The sequence below is a fragment of the Nannobrachium achirus genome (genome assembly GCF_963921795.1).
Source record: "Nannobrachium achirus genome assembly, chromosome: 4".
Taxonomy (NCBI): Eukaryota; Metazoa; Chordata; class Actinopteri; order Myctophiformes; family Myctophidae; genus Nannobrachium; species Nannobrachium achirus.
Window position 1 is genome coordinate 1,156,711 of NC_137813.1, and position 20,000 is coordinate 1,176,710.

Here is a 20,000-nt window from a genome sequence, read left to right on the forward strand (position 1 = left end):
AACTCTGCTGCGTGTCGCTACCCATGCATCTCTCTCCCCATTTCCTGTCAGTCTACTGTCAATAAAGATAGAAAACAAATCTTTAAAATTCTACGAGGACTGAAAAGAAACAGCCAGATTCCTACGCTGTGCAGAACCGCCAAGTTTGATTTGTGCAGGGCTGAGATTTATTTCACCGCAGATCTACATTTCAAAATCATCCTTAACCCTTAAATTCAATTCATTATTTCAATGGACTAAACCTTGATTTATTTATGACTAAACCTTGATTTATTTGATGGCCTTCCTGCCCTGTAGCATTTGGCCCTCAGACTTCAGACGACTGTCAGCACTGTCCTGTTGACATGATGACATGTCTGTCTGTCTGTCTGTCTGTCTGTCTGTCTGTCAACATGATGATCTGTACAGACAGACAGACAGACAGACAGACAGACAGACAGACAGACAGACAGACGTTCCTACAATCTTTTTTTCTTTTGTCCCCAAAATCATCGGTGAAACCTGAGGTTTGATTTTAACCTCACTTTACCCTGCTATTCCTAGAGAGAGAGGGGGGGGGGGGGGGGGGAGTTGGGGGAGATAGAAAAGAGAGGAGGATGGTCAGTGAGAGAGAGAGATAAAGAGAGAGAGACAGTCAGAGACAGAGAGAGAGACCGTGGGAGAGACATTGAGAGTTAGACGGACAGACATGTAGTGTGTGTGTGCGTGCGTGCGTGCGTGTGTGTGTGTGCGTGCGTGCGTGCGTGCGTGCGTGCGTGCGTGCGTGCGTGTGTGTGCGTGCGTGCGTGCGTGTGCGTGTGTGTGTGTGTGTGTGTGTGCATGCTGGCAGCAGTACACACAGTGTGGTAGAGTGTGGTCATTCTCATGTCTATTCTCAGAGCAGGGTGGGTCCAGTGTTCTACTGAATGACTGGAGGACCAGGGTGTTGGTCCTCTGGTGAACCGTGGTCAACTCTGTTCTCTACTGACTCTGTTCTCTACTGACTCTGTGTCAGTATGTCTGTCCATCTACTGACTGGGTGTCAGCGTGTCTGTCCATCTACTGACTGGGTGTCAGTATGTCTGTCCATCTACTGACTGGGTGTCAGTATGTCTGTCCATCTACTGACTGGGTGTCAGTGTGTCTGTCCATCTACTGACTCTACTGACTGGGTGTCAGTATGTCTGTCCATCTACTGACTGTGTGTCAGTGTGTCTGTCCATCTACTGACTGTGTGTCAGTGTGTCTGTCCATCTACTGACTGTGTGTCAGTGTGTCTGTCCATCTGCTGACTGCAGACACATGCACATATAGACATCAAAGGGGGCTTGAGCCCCTGCCCTTTTATCCGTCTGTAAAAAGTGCCCTCTCCAGAATGCAGTTTTTACTATGGTGAAAGAAATGCAAATGCCCCCTCTTTCCATGCCATACCTGAAGGCAGCATCTTACTGTATGTTGAAAGATGTGCCCTCTCTGTGTAGAAAGCAAGCATCTCTAATATTCTCTGTCTGCTTCTACAGCTTCTGACGGAGAGCCCGACCGCACCAAGCCGGGTAAATCCTTGCCCGGGGAGGAACATTTACGGTTGCCCATATTGGTGTCCACGTGCAAACGCATGAAACGGAGGACGTAAACGAATAAGTTCCAAAACTCCAGCCACGGTTCATTTTTGTTACCCGGGGCGTATTTCTTTTGCCGTGTGGAGAACATAAACGCTGAAGTTCTTTGCCTGCTGACGTCACCTTGTGCTCCTCCTCCTTACTACGATGACAGAATCCTGTGGTCTCTGTAGAATATCCATATTATGAGGAGGATAAGGTGCTCATTATCATCCCTTATGCATCCTGTGGTCTCTGTAGAATATCCATATTATGAGGAGGATAAGGTGCTCATTATCATCCCTTATGAATCCTGTGGTCTCTGTAGAATATCCATATTATGAGGAGGATAAGGTGCTCATTATCATCCCTTATGAATCCCGTGGTGTCAGTAGAATATCCATATTATGAGGAGCAATAAGGTCATTATCATCCCTTATGCATCCTGTGGTCTCTGTAGAATATCCATATTATGAGGAGGATAAGGTGCTCATTATCATCCCTTATGCATCCTGTGGTCTCTGTAGAATATCCATATTATGAGGAGGATAAGGTGCTCATTATCATCCCTTATGAATCCTGTGGTCTCTGTAGAATATCCATATTATGAGGAGGATAAGGTGCTCATTATCATCCCTTATGAATCCCGTGGTGTCAGTAGAATATCCATATTATGAGGAGCAATAAGGTCATTATCATCCCTTATGCATCCTGTGGTCTCTGTAGAATATCCATATTATGAGGAGGATAAGGTGCTCATTATCATCCCTTATGAATCCTGTGGTCTCTGTAGAATATCCATATTATGAGGAGGATAAGGTGCTCATTATCATCCCTTATGAATCCTGTGGTCTCTGTAGAATATCCATATTATGAGGAGGATAAGGTGCTCATTATCATCCCTTATGAATCCTGTGGTCTCTGTAGAATATCCATATTATGAGGAGGATAAGGTGCTCATTATCATCCCTTATGAATCCTGTGGTGTCAGTAGAATATCCATATTATGAGGAGCGATAAGGTCATTATCATCCCTTATGCATCCTGTGGTCTCTGTAGAATATCCATATTATGAGGAGGATAAGGTGCTCATTATCATCCCTTATGAATCCTGTGGTCTCTGTAGAATATCCATATTATGAGGAGGATAAGGTGCTCATTATCATCCCTTATGCATCCCTTATTCTTGCGAGGCGACTGCCTCTTCTCTTGCTCAAATTATGGCCATGAAAAGAGCAGTGGCGTCAGTTCAGCCAAAGCTAGGGTCTGGCAAAGATGGGAGTCCTCATGGAAAAGAGGCTTTACATTTTGTATAACACGGTTCTATTGTGAAAATAGCAGATCTACATGCTCGGCGTTGTGAGCATGTTGATCTGCTATTTTCACAATGTCTGAAAAAAACTACTTTTGTCAGTTTTTTACACAGGTTTCTTGGGTTTCTTGGGCTGGATATGGCAGCCTGGAACGGTTGTTCAAGTGCAGGTACACTCCATAAAGGAGTGTGGATCACTAGCATCCTTTAAAATTGCCCTGAAAAACCACTTACAGGCAGCAGCCGTTCGCAACTGGTAAAACAACTAACCTAGCCCAACCCTACCCTCCCCTGCCCCTTCTTTGTATATACTTACTGTTTGTTTAGACTTACTGTTTTCTTTTTTGTTTTTCTTTACATATCTACTGCATAGTACTGTGTTCTATTCGTCTGTCATTCAATGTTATATGAGATACTTCAATGGTTTCCAGTGGAAATAAGCTTAGTATTTTCATGGATCTCCTTTTAGTAGACCTTGTACCAGTGAACTGTACCGTCATGAAACTGTACCTTTTCCTATGCAAACTTCTAATAAAGTCTTCAATCAATCAATCAATCAGCTAAACTTGGCATGTTAGTAAACGTGCCACAATTAACAATAATGCATTGCACCTGTGCAGCTGACCTGCGGAACCTGGTAATATACCATCTTGTCAAGATGGGGAGAATACAAGTGTGGAGCACCTATTATAGGCTACTCGTTTACTGCTTCGATTCCTCTCCCCTCTCCTGCTGTAGAAATAGTTCAGAAATTATATTAAATGAATGTTTAATTAGCAATTGTGCATGTTAAACTGTTGAAGATTGTGAAACTTGGACAATGCATATCCTATAGCAGGGCTACTCAACTTGAGATGGCTCAGGGGCCACTCAGCAAAATACCAAAAGTCCAAAGGGCCGCAAGCTAAAAATGACGGTCCTATTTTGGACGTTTACATTGATTTTGTAACACACTTCATGACAAGTCTAATAATTAAGGAAACGCACAGAAAACAGACACATTTCCATTTATATAAGCCAGGCCAAACCTCATTGAACCAAAAGATTGTCATGGATGGAATGATGAAATTGATGACATTTGAAATGTTTATCAAATTAGGCTTTATTCACAAAATGTTAAGTGAAAATGAACAGATCTGGTTCAATCTTTTTGTAAACCCCCCTGTGTCTGGGTATGCAAGGCTAGTGAACTTTGGCAATGTAAAGGTATTTTTTCTCATGATTTATGCCACTAACACTCCTTTTCATTAATAGGACAATTTTAAATAAATAAACGTTTATACCTTATTATTCAATCACTCAAACCGCAGCATCCCTATTCTTGGGGGACATTTACCAAAAATAGCCGATCTACAAGATCACCACAAGATGCATTGTGAGCTTGTAGATCGGCTATTTTTGGTGAAGAGAGTTATTGTATGGAAAAAATAACTCAAGTACAGTTCAACTCAGCCTCAGATGCACTGTACTTGTAAAACAGTTTGATGCTTTGAGCTTTGTAAAACACAGCAGCTCGTTGGAGGAGATTTGTGGTAATAAGCATAGTTCCTTGGCTGCTGCGCGATCTGTTCATGCTTGCACTGTCTGTCCTGACTGGCGGAGTCGCGGAGGCAGAGACAAGCAGCGGAGGCAGAGACAAGCACAGACAAGGGCTACGTCTTCATTAGCCTGAAACATGACGATCGCGACCGTTCATATATCGCACGACCGGCATGCGTCTCCACTCCAGTGAGCCCGACTGTGGTTGTCTGCTGCAAAATCTCCGCAGATTTGTCTGTCTCGTTGTACTATATAGCTCTAGTGTAGCCGCCTGCATCTCCGCACTGCTGTGCTCTATGCATTGACTACATTCGCTTCCTGACTCTTATCCCTACCTACGGAGTGCACGGAGGCTCAAACATCACCGCGCTTTGCGTTACGCGTTAACTTTGACAGGCTTAGAAAAATCTTATTTTTATTGGCATGATCATGACGGGCCGCACAGACATGCGGAAAGGGCCGCATGCGGGCCCGCGGGGCCGCGGGTTGAGTAGCGCTGTCCTATAGATATAGCTGCGCTGCAGTGAGAACAGAAGGACGCAGGCTTTTGACAGGCTTTTAACACATCTGGTGCCAACCCCGAGTTTCCCGAGTTTGGGCCTTTTTTGAAGAAAAAACATTTCTTTTTTCAATTCTTTTTTTCAAAAATGTTTTTTGGACCCCAAAAAATGAATTAGGCATGATCGCGATCACGAAATTGCATGTTTAACCCCATACCAACTCATTCTTTCAAACATGGCAGCCATGTTTGTTTACATCTGAAGAAAATATAATGGCTGCTAGCTCATGAATGCCTGAACGGATTTCCAAGCAGATTTTTTTGTTTGAAAGCTGTGAACAGCATCTACACACGTGGTGCATGATCTAGGCATGGGCGTGCGCACGATCCGTGCACTATGAATTACATGAAGTCTATGGAGACCATGGCATCTTGGACTTTCAAAGACATTTAATTAATGGCACTAAGCAGGTTAAACTGTTGAAGATTGTGAAACGTGGACAAGGATATCCTATAGATACAGTGAGAACAGAGGGACGCAGGCTTTTGACAGGAGTTTAATAGCGTTTTTCCGTTGTCATGTGGACAGAGAGATGTTTCTACACGGGGCCGTGTGGAGGCGTGAAGGTTTCAAGACTTTTTCTGATTTTTCTGGTGTGGATTCAGAGCTCTGAAACCAGAGAGATGCATTTGGAAATCTTAAGTGTGGTTGACCAGAATCACCACACTAACTAGTGTGACAGGAACACACGCACGCACGCACGCACGCACGCACGCACACGCACACGCACACGCACACACACACACACACACACACACACACAGGTTTCCAGACGTTAGGGTGTTTTATGAGTGACAGGTCAGCGGGGGTGTTGACCTTTGACCCTGTGAGGTGAGTATAAGAATCTGATGAGGAAAACACACCCTGTACACACACACACACGCACGCACGCACGCACACGCACGCACACACACACACGCACACGCGCGCACACACGCACGCACGCACGCACGCACGCACGCACGCACGCACGCACGCAGTTCCGTTTCATCTTCACAGAGGGTGGGGGGGGGGGGGGGGGGTGTTGCTCAAGGACATCACTGAGTGTTGGAATGGTACCTGAGACCTTTGACCGTCCAGCTATGGCCCCGCCCCCAAAACAATGCAGAGAAACAATCCAGTTTGCATTGGAAACGTTTTGGGGGGTCCCTGCCTGTCTCAGGGGTCCCTGTCTCAGGGTCCCTGCCTGCCTCACCAGTGTCATCACTGTCTCTCTAGGGGCCAGCTCCTATGTCCCTGCTCTCCTTTCTATTCTGTTTCTATTCTTCTTCTGGCCTGAAAACTAAACATAATGTTTTACACCTGCTGATTCTGAATGTCCTCAGGGCTGCCATTATGGAACTTTACTGTCCATGTTAGTTTAAGCCCCGCCCCCGCCTGTCCTCACTAAGCGTTTTCCCCATAGATTTCATCCATAGACATTTCATAAAGTATATATTTAAACGTCTTTTAAGCCTCAGACAAAGCCACCCCAGCTTGTGAGGAATCATGACAATAAACACTATTTTTTGCATGCAACGATTAATTAGAAAGCTGAAAAAAGGGCAGGGTACAACAATGTGTACAGAACTGTTGTCAAAACTGCAGAAACTACACTCCAGAATGCATTGCGAATGACACTTGTTCCTGAAATATATCCTTAAATCAGGCTCAGTTTAGTTATCCAGGCCAGCATATGACTGACATGTAGTGATTTTCATCTTTGTGGACGCTCTTATCGTCATCTTTAACACAGTGCATCATATTTGTAAAAGAAAGACACTACATATCCCATAATGCATTGTTTCCATGCATCAGGCACATGTGCAGCATGTGTCCTGTCCTCTGGGTCGTTGCCGTGACTACAGCGCGTAGCTGAGCACTTCCAGATGTCCACCAATCACTGAGCACTTCCAGATGTCCACCAATCACTGTTGAGACAAAAAAAACACAAAGAAAGTGTTTGTTGTTGCTTCACCACACACACACACACACACACACACACACACACACACACACACACACACACACACACACACACACACACACACACACACACACACGTCTAGTGGTAACATTAAAGGAGGAATATTTTGGCATTACTGGCCGTTCAGGAGTTGTAGTTCCCGACTCGGGGGGGGGGGGGGGGGGGGGGTGGGGGGGGGGGGGGGGGGGGTCTCCATTCGACATGTTGTCACTCTACAGTGACTTCTTATTGTCGGAGTGGCAACACTTCCATAGAGGTTAAGGTTAGGGATAAGTCCCATTCCCACTGGGCCAGATAACAGATAAAAAAATCTCTTTCTTCAGATATTTTTCCATTCAAAGTGGATGGTAGATACAGATAAAAAAATATTTGCCACAGATAAAAGAATCTGTGGGAAATATCTGTGGTAGATATTTTTTTTATCTGTATCTACCCTCCACTTTGAATGGAAAAATATCTGGAGAAAGAGATTTTTTTATCTGTTATCTGGCCCAGTGGGAATGGGCCTTTAGGGTAAGAGATAGGGTTATTGTCTGTCGGAAAGACTCCATAGCATTCAGAGATTGTGGAATAGTTGTCTGGCTACGCCAGACTAATGTCAATCCCAACCACCGTGCGTGCGTGCGTGCGTGTGTGTGTGTGTGTGTGTGTATGTGTGTGTGTGTGTGTGTGTATGTGTGTGTGTGTGTGTGTGTGTGTGTGTGTGTGTGTGTGTGTGTGTGTGTGTGTGTGTGTGTGTGTGTGTGTGTGTGTGTGTGTGTGTGCGTGTGTGTGTGTCGCCACACACCCGCTCGCTGTCGGAGGGTGAACTTCCTTATCCAAAGACCTTATTCTTGGATCACATGACCACATGGGGTGGCAGCCATCTTGGATCACATGACCACATGGGGTGGCAGCCATCTTGGATCACATGACCAGCAGGGGTGGCAGCCTGCATTACAAACCATTGTAAACAATGGAGCGATGGTTCAATTTATTTTGACCAAATCGACACAAAATAAAATCAACATGATTCAAAAGAAGGGTACATCCACAATATTCAAGGTAGTTATAGGTTGCACTGTTACTCTGTAAGACTTGTGCTTGCTCTGCCATCATATTAACTTACTGTATTGTGATTTTTGCATATTAATCAGGAACAATCTAACAACAAATAGTTATGATGGTGGAGCAAGCACTGCACTGATAGCAAGTCCTTGTACACAGTAAGGTTGGAACCAAACTTACCTTGAATATCGTTACCATGGATGTAATCAATCTACTGTAGCCCTTCTATTTAATCATTTTGGGGATGTTGATGTTGAAGAATAGTGTTCAATTTGGTCCTCATTGGCTTGGCTATAGTGATATCCAAAGTATCCTGAGGGAGGCCAATCACTGAGCCAGCCTTTTTTTATCAATTTATTGATCCGTGATGCTGCCCCCCCAGCAGAGCACAGCATAAAAGAGGACACTAGCAAGGATACCTTGGTAGAAAACATGAAGAAGTGACCTACTGATCTCAAAAGATCTGAGCTTTCTCAAATGAAAAAGTCTAGACTGAGCTTTCTTGAACACAGAATCTGTGTTCATCTTCCAGTCCAGCTTCCTGTCCAAGTGGACACCAAGATATTTATAGGACTGGACTATTTCTACCTCCTGCCCTTTAATGATGACAGGTAAAATAGGCACCTTCTTTTTACAAGTTAACAACTAGCTCTTTGGTCTTGTGTTAACTTTTGTAAAAAGAAGGTTCCTCAACCTGTCATCATTAAAGGGCAGGTGGTAGAAATAGTCCATAAATAATATTATTATTTATACATGTCCGTGTCTCCATACAATATCAACGCTGATTGGCTGTCAGGACGCGATGGGTGGAGTGTGTGTGTGTGTGTGTGGGGGGGGGGGGGGGGGTGAAGTGAAGGTGGCTTCAGTTGGAGATTTCTCCAGGTAAAATACCGTATTGCAAGTGGAATCACCTTTTCTGTTACAGTTGGACAGCCTGTGGTGTCCAGAGGAGAAGCAGAAAGGATGGCCAGGTGTTGTGTTGTCTTACTGTGGTCGCTGGTGGAAGCCATGCATGGCAGAGACGCTGCTGTGTGCTTTTTCTGTTAAGCTTCATTTGTGCTTCATTTGTGCTCTGTAAACACTTTGAGCTGCATTTCATGTCATGAAAGGTTCTCTACAACAGGGGTTCCCAAACTTTTTTGTCTCAGGTCACCCCATAAATATGTTTCTAATCCGAGGCACCCCTACATTATAATTTTCACTCCCAGCACCTTATATTTATAATCGTCGTTGTCGGGTGGAAACCTACCTGTATTTATCATCTATAAAATGTACTAAACTAGTGAAAACAGCAGATCTACAAGCAGTGTGCTTGTAGATCGGCTGTTTTCACTAGTTTTGTGCGACGGTCTTGTAACACAAGGTTTGTGCCCGACAGTCACGATATTTTAGTGATTATGTTGAGAGGAAAACGTTGAGATAACAGCCATGTTGGTTAGAACTGACTGAAAATAACTTTGTACTTCAAGTTTAAGATGATACTAAATATTTTTTCAAGTGTCCAAATAAATTCCAAATATTATCAAATGATCTCGCGGCACCCCTGGACTGCCGTCCCCCGGGTGCCCCGTCACCCCAGGGTGTCCCGTCACCCCAGGGTGCCCCGTCACCCCAGGGTGCCCCGTCACCCCAGGGTGTCCCGTCACCCCAGGGTGCCCCGTCACCCACTTTGAAAACCCCTGCTCTACAGATAAAGTGTATTAGTGCTGGTAGGCCTGACTCTGACTGACAGTCTGGTTGTTTCTGGAGATCAAACGCCTTGATGTCGTGATGTAACCTGAACCTGTAATATTGATGTCCTGTAGGCAAAGTTGTGTGGACATGAATACATTGTTCAAATGTACACACACACATACAAAGTGTGTGTGTGTGTGTGTGTGTGTGTGCGTGTGCGTGTGCGTGTGCGTGTGTGTGTGTGTGTGTGTGTGTGTGTGTGTGTGCGCGTGTGCGTGCGTGCGTGTGCGTGTGCGTGTGTGTGTTAAGTTTACTAGGCAGGAAACAGACATGCTTTATGACGGATCGTTATGTGACTGTCATTAAAACAGAGGAGGTGTCTCACACACACACACACACACACACACACACACACACACACACACACACACACACACACACACACACACACACACACACACACACACACACACGTGCGCGTGCGTCACAAGGAATCCCCTGGGAACTGAATTCCATCGTACCGTTTTGTATTCGATACATTAATATTTATATATTGTGAGACATTATTATTGTCCAATCAGAAAAGGTCAGTTTAACTCCATGGACTGTTAGGACAACAGAAAAGTTGAATGAAAACTGTTTGACTTTGGGTGAATAATAATAATAATATATTATTACTGTAGGTGACATCATAATAATATATTACTGTAGGTGACATCATAATAACATATTACTGTAGGTGACATCATAATAATATATTACTGTAGGTGACATCATAATAATATATTACTGTAGGTGACATCATTATAATATATTACTGTAGGTGACATCATAATAATATATTACTGTAGGTGACATAAAACCACACTAACTAGAAATATGCAGTTCTGGTGTGGTTAGCTGTTTATGTCATGTATTTCAGGGTTCCCCAATTAGTTTTCCCCAAGGGCCGAATTATGTCTAGCGTAAGATACAGGTTTTCCACCCGACAACGACGATATACTAGTGTTGTTGCTGCTCTTATACCACCACTATTACGCAGGCCGCCTGTTAGGGAACCCTGATCTATTGTGATGTCCTGTGAAGATTGACCAATCCTCAAGCTTGCACCACTCCTCCTTTGAACTCTGTGAACACTTCTGGGGGTTCTGGGTTACAGAGAAGGTTCTGGGATACAGAGAAGGTTCTGGGTTACAGAGAAGGTTCTGGGTTACAGAGAAGGTTCTGGCTTACAGAGAAGGTTCTGGCTTACAGAGAAGGTTCTGGGTTACAGAGAAGGTTCTGGGTTACAGAGAAGGTTGGGGTTACAGAGAAGGTTGGGGTTACAGAGAAGGTTCTGGGTTACAGAGAAGGTTGGGGTTACAGAGAAGGTTCTGGCTTACAGAGAAGGTTCTGGGTTACAGAGAAGGTTCTGGGTTACAGAGAAGGTTGGGGTTACAGAGAAGGTTCTGGGTTACAGAGAAGGTTCTGGGTTACAGAGAAGGTTCTGGCTTACAGAGAAGGTTCTGGGTTACAGAGAAGGTTCTGGGTTACAGAGAAGGTTCTGGGTTACAGAGAAGGTTCTGGGTTACAGAGAAGGTTTTGGGGTTACAGATTGTTTTGGGGTTACAGATGCGGTTAGGAAACAAATCAATCCATAATGAACTCTCAATAAGGATCAATGATATCACAATTAGAAGAGTGTCTGACTTCTATCCCCTGTTTCGGATCAGAACATGGATTTTCTGTTCACCAAAGTTTAACTAACATTTAATTATATCATAAATGATGTCTCTATATTCCACTCCACAGTGTGTGTGTGTGTGTGTGTGTGTGTGTGTGTGTGTGTGTGTGTGTGTGTGTGTGTGTGTGTGTGTGTGTGTGTGTGTGTGTGTGGTAATCAGGGTCTAACGTCTGTAACCATGCCAACAGCTGTGGTCGTTGAGAGAATAGTTTCCTGATGACATCATCAAACCCAGACGAAAGATAGTGACAGGCAGGCAGACAGACAGACAGACAGACAGACAGACAGACAGACAGACAGACAGACAGACAGGCAGGCAGGCAGGCAGGCAGGCAGGCAGGCAGGCAGGCAGGCTGACAGACAGGCAGGCAGGCAGGCAGACAGACAGACAGGCAGGCAGGCAGGCAGACAGACAGACAGGCAGGCAGGCAGGCAGGCAGGCAGACAGGCAGGCAGGCAGGCAGGCAGACAGACAGACAGACAGACAGACAGACAGACAGACAGACAGACAGGCAGGCAGGCAGACAGACAGACAGACAGACAGACAGACAGGCAGGCAGGCAGACAGACAGACAGACAGACAGACAGACAGACAGACAGACAGACAGACAGGCAGGCAGGCAGGCAGGCAGGCAGACAGACAGACAGACAGACAGACAGACAGACAGACAGACAGACAGACAGACAGACAGACAGACAGACAGACAGACAGACAGACAGGCAGGCAGGTAGACAGACAGACAGACAGACAGACAGACAGACAGACAGGCAGGCAGGCAGACAGACAGGCAGGCAGACAGACAGACAGACAGACAGACAGACAGGCAGGCAGACAGACAGGCAGGCAGTCTGAGGTTTCAACATTAACTTTAGACGTTTAATTCAACTCTGTCATTATAATCAAGAACACCTTCTCACAGACAGTCACGTGTGTGCATGTGAGTGTGTGTGTGTGTGTGTGTGTGTGTGTGTGTGTGTGTGTGTGTGTGTGTGTGTGTGTGTGTGTGTGTGTGCGTGTGCATGTGCGCAACCTTCCCTAAAACATGAGACAACGCTCCAGACATCCCAGGCTCTTCTCTCCTCCGGTGTCTGATAATGCCTAAAGTGTAGGCGTGTAACGATACAGTGTAACGATACAGTAACTGAATCATAACATAGTTTTTAATTTGCAATGTTCTGCTATATGGATTATGCAATAGCAGATATGGTACAGTTTGGCTCTGCATGTGGAGGGTTTAGCTAACAACACTGATGTTAACATTTACAGTTTAGGCATTTAGCAGACGCTCTTAACCCAGAGCCACTTACAATCTTCCCCTTCTCCGCTCCCTCCACTGGCTCACGGTTGCGGCCCGCACTGAATACAAAACACTGATGCTGACCTTCAAAGCAGCCAAAGGAATGGCTCCTCTATACCTCCAAAACCTGATCAACCCCTACACCCCCACCCGTTCACTCAGATCAGCCAACACAGGGATGCTGACAGAACCCTCGCTAAAAGCCCCAGGACAAAAATCCACTCGCCCGAGACTCTTCTCCCTCCTGGCCCCCAAACTGTGGAATAAACTCCCTGTCGCACTTAGAACAACGGACTCACTCGCTAGCTTCCATTATAACTACAGACTCACTCCCTAGCTTCCATTAGAACTACAGACTCACTCCCTAGCTTCCATTAGAACTACAGACTCACTCCCTAGCTTCCATTAGAACTAGAGTCTGTTGTTCTAATGGAAGCTAGGGAGTTAGTCTGTAGTTCTAATGGAAGCTAGGGAGTGAGTGTGTAGTTCTAATGGAAGCTAGGGAGTGAGTGTGTAGTTCTAATGGAAGCTAGGGAGTGACTCTGTAGTTCTAAGTGCAACAGGGAGTTTATTCCACAGTTTGGGGGCCAGGAGGGCAGTGTATTGTTGTCCTGGGGTTCTTGGAGGGCGTGTGGAGGGCAGCCATCCAGAGTGTCTGACATCGCATCGCACAGCAGGGAAAGGAAGAGAAGTGCAGAGAGATCAGCCTCAAAATAAAACATCAAATATAATCATTAAACATCTCTAATATCTGACACATTAACTGTTCCCTTACTGTACAACAATAAGGTCTTTCTCTCTCTCTCTCTCTCTCTCTCTCTCTCTCTCTCTCTCTCTCTCTCTCTCTCTCTCTCTCTCTCTCTCTCTCTCTCTCTCTCTGTCTCTCTCTGTGTTTCTCAGAACAGCAGCCAGCTCTCATAGTTTCCATTCTCTGCAGCCCACGTGTGTGTGTGTGTGTGTGTGTGTGTGTGTGTGTGTGTGTGTGTGTGTGTGTGTGTGTGTGTGTGCGTGCGTGTGTGTGTGTGTGTGTGTGTGTGTGTGTGTGTGTGTGTGTGTGTGTGTGTGTGTGTGTGTGTGTGTGTGTGTGTGTGAGGGTTCTGAGGGGAAAGTGTAGGAAATGCATGAAAGGGAAATCCAGCTAGGAGTGCCCCCCCCCCCTCTCTGTATTTTGTGCAGCATCATTCATTTGTTGTGTCACACATCTCTGCACACAGCACTTCTTCAAAGCACAGCACCAACACACACACACACACACACACACACACACACACACACACACACACACACACACACACACACACACACACACACACACAGCTCACCTGGTGTGTATCCCGGCTCCAGTTTCACGCTGAGAACTTTGTAGTGAGTTTGTAGTAAAAGTGTTTTTATACGATGGAGGAAACAGCAGGTACACACACACACACACACACACACACACACACACACACACACACACACACACACACACACACACACACACACACACACACTGCTGCGCTGGCATCTGGAAGGCTAATCACTACCTTGCCTGGTGTCAAATATCACTGGAGCTGTCTGTCTGTCTGTCTGTCTGTCTGTCTGTCTGTCTGTCTGTCTGTCTGTCTGTCTGTCTGTCTGTGTGGTGTTACTGTTACAGCAGTGTTTAGTATTATGCAGCGTTCTTACCTCTCAGCTCATCTGGTAAAGTTCTTTCTGTCCCTGAAAACCAACCTGAGGAAGCAACATGTTGTTTCTGTGCCCACAAATCTGAACAAAGTCCCAGAATCACAAAGCTAAAGGTTCAGTTTTCTGACCAAACAGCCAGCCGTGCTGCCAGTCTGATTCCTGCTAAACCTTGAGTTACTTTTCTCTTCTCTTTCTGTCATTGTTATTTTTTACTTCTTTAGTTTCTCAGGCAGCAGCTTGGAGTGTTGTGGTTTAATGCATCATCTATTTCTCTCCTCAAATGTTTTCTAAAACCTTCTCTACCGTCTCTGTTCAGCTGTAAATGACTCTGTGTGTTTGTTTTCATGGCTGCCATGTTTGATACGGCGAAGACAAGGCGGTGCAGATTGATATGAGCCAATCAGATGATCTCAGTCTTTAATTAGACAGACTAGAGGTTCGGGGCCCTCACAAGTTTATTGTGTCCTTGAGTGAATACGGCCTGAGGAAGAAGATGGCAACGCTGTCATTATCTTGGCCTTGACCTTCTTTGACGGTAACTGAGAAAACTAAGCTGACAGGAAACTGGGAAGCTCTTCTGATGACGTTCTGGAGAGTTGTGATCTGTTTGTAGGTTTCTGACCAACATGACGAGGCTTCAGCTTTCACTTCCAGGTTGTAATCTGTTTCTAGGTTTCTGACCAACATGACGGGGGCTTCTACTTTCACTTCCTAATACAGTATCTGGCTTAAAGTCCTGTTCGCAATTTGGTGTTAGGGGAGTTTCTCACCTGAACTGAGTCAGTGGGTCCCTAGACATTAAAAGTCACAGAGGTGCTCGTCCGCCATAGTGCCACGAATGGCGCAAATGGCCAAATCAAATATGGCTGCCATCGGCTATGAGGAAAATCCAACTTTTCTGTTTCTGGGTGTATATGCACATGTAATACCTCTATTTGGACCAATTGTGGTGTGGGGAATTCATTTCTGATATTGTTTTGACCATTTTGGGTGATTTGGACCTCAAAAAGTCATGGTCAAGGTCATTTTGCTATTCCGAAGACCGTGGGCCATAACTTGGCCATTGTTAGGAGTAAAAACAGGTGCAGTAGGTCTAAATCAACTAATGCTGACATGTATAATTCATTTCTGACATTGTTTTGACCATTAAGGATCATCTTGTCTTTGAAATATCAATGTCAATGCCATTTTTCAAAAACGATTTTGTTCATTACTTGCACTTTTATAGTATTTTGTGTAAGTTTGTTACTATTTTATAGTAAGTTTGTTTTGTTTATAACAAAAGACATACTAGTGAGAAATACAACAAGTAAGCATCCACATTTAACTTTAAATTGGGGTTTAAAATGGGTGTTTAAATGAGCAAATAAGACTATTTACGAATAAAAGTGACAAATAAAATTACACAACAAAATCACACACAAAATTAAATAACAATTTCCTTCAAAGTGCACCATATTGGGATTGTGTGCATGCAAGTTAGTATGAGGTGTTTTTACAGGATAGATTTGGCATTGTTCCATGGCAAAATATGATGCACAGAACTCCATCAGTGTCAAGTGTCTTGCTTCAGACATGGCAGGAGTGTACTAAAGTCAAAGTGCTCCTTCCATCCATCAGAGCTTGACATTGACTTTTTGAGGCAGTTGTCCTTTGGACAAGTATATTTCCCATTCACTTGTCCGGAGACAAAAGTCACTTGTCCGGATAAAAATGTCATACATTGAAATAATAACAAAAGGACGGCTAATGACCCCCCTTGCTCCCTCCACTCCATAATATGGGCACTTGTCCCGGACAACAGGACAAGCCTTTATGTCATGCCCTGTTCCATGTTCCATTGGTTCTAGTCTTTCCTCAGGTTCCTTGGCTGTTCAAGCAGGTGGCAAGAAATGCGCTAGAAAGGTGCCTTGTTGGTCTCAGCAGTTGTACTTCTCTGCTACCAATACTGTGTCTTGTTCTGTCAAGGTCTTTGCCTCTCCAAAGTTTGTTAGACATTGTACTCGGTCAGAAGCCATAACTACATGTTTAATCCTCACCTGGCCCATGCAGTCATCTCCTGTCTCCAAGGCATATGTGCCTTGATCACCGTCTTGGCTAGTGGTGCTCCAAGATGAGACTGCTTGATGCAGTGCAAGTGAGTCTCACCAGTGCCATACTGCTGCCAGATCTCCTTCATCCCCAGTGCTTGGAAATATGGGGTGTAGTATAGCAGTAATGTGAAGGAGACAACAACTCTCTGGGGTCCGCTCATAGTTCCGACATCCCATTATTCTGACCATTAGGTTAGTGGAGGTTAGGGATAGGCTTAGTTATAATGGAGGCTGTACATGCACCAGGTGTCAGCCTCCTCAATCCTATTCAAGATGTCTGGGATCTCTTCTCCACTAGCGACATCATCAACAGAGACAACAGAGCTGATAATGGTAAATGGACTGCATTTACAGTATATAGCGCTCTTCTCCAAAGCGCTGTACAATGTATTTCACATTCACCCATTAACACACACATTCACACATACATTCACACCAAGAAACCATGCAAGGTGGCGGTGCTCATCGGGAGCAGTTAGGGGTTCAGTGTCTTGCTTAAGGACACTTCGACAAATAAGCAGGAGGAGACATAAATCGACCCTGGAACCTTCCGATTCCAAGGCAGCCGTTCTACCTACATCACCACAAGCTTGAATGGACACCATATTCCGAACACACAGCTGGAGAGCTGTTTGTTCTCCTCAGACACCCAGAATTTGTAAAGTTGATGAGGGATGGGTGCGTCTATCGACTCTGTTATCTCTGATGATGATGAGTGGCTCCCTGCAAAAGGGGCTGGAGGTGAAGAGATCCCAAAGATTGAACTAGATTGAGGAGGCTGTCACCAAGCTGCTGGTACATGTGGAGTCAACTGGCCCTATTATAACTAAACCTACCCATAACCCTAACCTAATGGAGGGAATAATGGGTCGCCAGGATTATGAGTGGACCCCAGAGAGTTGTCGTAGTGATACTTCCAAGCACTGGGGATTAAGTAGATCTGGTAGCAGTATGGCACTAGGTGTGCAGCGGCACATGCTTCTACAGCATCAAGCAGTCTCTCATCTTGGAGCACCACTAGCCAAGACAGTGATCAGGGGACATATGCCTTGGAAACTGGAGATGACTGCATGGGCCAGGTGGGGACTAAGCATGCAGCTATGGCTTCTGACCGAATACAATATCTAACAAACTTTGGAGAGGCAAAGACCTTGACAGAACAAGACAGCATTGGTAGCAGAGAAGTACAACTGCTGCCTGAGACCATCAAGACACCTTTCTAGTGCATGTCTTGCCACCTGCTTGCAACAGCCAAGGAACCTGAGGAAAGACTAGAACCAATGGAACATGGACGGATGCAAGGGACACTTTAACTCTCGAGGATATGGCTGCCTTGCTGAATACATCCTGTAAAAACACATCATACTAACTTGGATGCACACAATCCCAATATGGTGCACTTTGAGGGAAATTGTTATTTAATTTTGTGTGTGCTTTTGTTGTGTGATTTTATTTGTCACTTTTATTCGTAAATAGTCTTATTTGCTCATTTAAACACCCATTTAAAACCCCCCTTTAAAGTTAAATGTGGATGTTTACTTGTTGTATTCCCACTAGTATGTCTTTTGTTATAAACAAAACAAACTTACTATAAAATAGTAACAAACTTACAAAAAATACTATAAAAGTGCAAGTAATGAACAAAATCGTTTTTAGAAAATGGCATTGACATTGATATTTCAAAGACAAGATGATCCTTAATGGTCAAAACAATGTCAGAAATGAATTATACATGTCAGCATTAGTTGATTTAGACCTACTGCACCCGTTTTTACTCCTAACAATGGCCAAGTTATGGCCCACGGCCTTCGGAATAGCAAAATGACCTTGACCATGACCTTTTGAGGTCCAAATCGCCCAAAATGGTCAAAACAATATCAGAAAGGAATTCCCCACACCACAATTAGTCCAAATAGAGGTATTACATGTGCATATACACCCAGAAACAGAAAAGTTGGATTTTCATCATAGCCGATGGCAGCCATATTTGATTTGGCCATTGCGCCATTCCTGGCACTATGGCGGACGAGCACCTCGGTGATTTTTCATGTCTAGGGACCCACTGACTCAGTTCAGGTGAGAAACTCCCCTAACACCAAATTGCGAACAGGACTTTAAGCCAGATACTGTATTATCCAGGTTGTGGTCAGGGATTCTAGAGACGGATTCTGATTGGGCTGTGGCTCTGGAGGTCGAGCGGGTCGTCCAATGATCCGTGGGTCGTCGGTTCGAATCCCGGCTTCTCCTCCTGTCAGTGGAGGAGAAGCTACGAGGTAGATCTGCTATTTTCACAATGTCTAAAAAAAACAAGTTTTGTCCGTTTTTTACACAGGTTTCTATGGTTTCTTGGGCTGGATGTGGCAGCCTGGAACGGTTGTTCAAGTGCAGCTAAACTTGGCATGTTAGTAAACGTGTCACAATTAACAATAATACATTGATTGATTGAAGACTTTATTAGAAGTTTGCATAGGAAAAGGTACAGTTTCATGATGGTACAGTTCACTGGTACAAGGTCTACTAAAAGGAGATCCATGAAAAGACTAAGCTTATTTCCACAGGAAACCATTAAAGTATCTCATACCAGTAAGACTCCCTAATCGGGAGATAATCGCTAGAAGAGGGCCATGTGAGAAATGAGGGGTGGGGTCTCCGCGTTGCCTTGGCGGACGAATAGGTACCGGCCCCGGCTCTCCCGGACGCTCCTAGGCCAAGTTAGGGCATTTTATGTGAGCTGCAGTGGAGGGGGTCCTCCACTGGGGGCGCCACCACTTTTGCATCCGTTCTGGAGCACCAGGAGTGGGTGGTCCCCGGGAATTCCCTGTGAGCACCCCCGTGGGGGTGGTCATTTGGTCATTTTTGCACATTTGGTATTTTTTTTACACCTGGGGGTCCCTGGAACTCCGGGGGTCCTTGGAGGTTGTAGTTTGGCAGGCAAGGAGTTTGTGTGGAAATTTTGGCATGGATCGGGCCAACGGTGGCCGAGATATGAGTAGGGGTAAAGTGTGACGTGTATGTGGTGATTGTTTTTACACCTGGGGGTCCCCCAGGGACCTGGGGGTCCCTGGAACTCCGGGGGTCCTTGGAGGTTGTAGTTTGGCAGGCAAGGAGTTTGTGTGGAAATTTTGGCATGGATCGGGGCAACGGTTGTGGAGATATGAGCAGGGCAAAAGTGTGACTCACTGACAGACAGCCCGTGGAGCTTTTGATAGTAAATGCGACCTACGACATATGACAGGCGAATAGAACACAGTACTATGCAGTAGATATGTAAAGATTGCATTGCATTGCACCTGTGCAGCTGACCTGCAGAACCTGGGAATATACCATTCTGTCAAGATGGGGAGAATATAATTATAATACCTTGTTAAAGTGAACATTTTGTAAAAGTTTGCATTTGTAGTTATTTTACTGTAATTTAACAACATGATAACCAGCACAGATAGACAAAGAGACATTCATGGATTTATATTTAAAAGTAACTTGTATTTTCCCCCCTGGACCCAGGGTATGGCAGCTGCATACCCCTGCCATACCCAATTGATG

At 44.9% G+C, this 20,000-nt stretch overlaps 1 protein-coding gene across 1 annotated transcript in view; it reads left to right on the forward strand.

The window, feature by feature from the left end:
- Positions 1–20,000, forward strand: part of col1a1a (collagen, type I, alpha 1a) — a gene marked incomplete at its 5' end in the record, with an annotated part of 159,390 nt that overhangs the window by 93,364 nt on the left and 46,026 nt on the right. Inside the window, 1 exon segment of the mRNA XM_080724831.1 lies at positions 10,835–11,234. Within this exon segment, the coding sequence (XP_080580957.1) occupies positions 10,835–11,234 (400 nt within the window).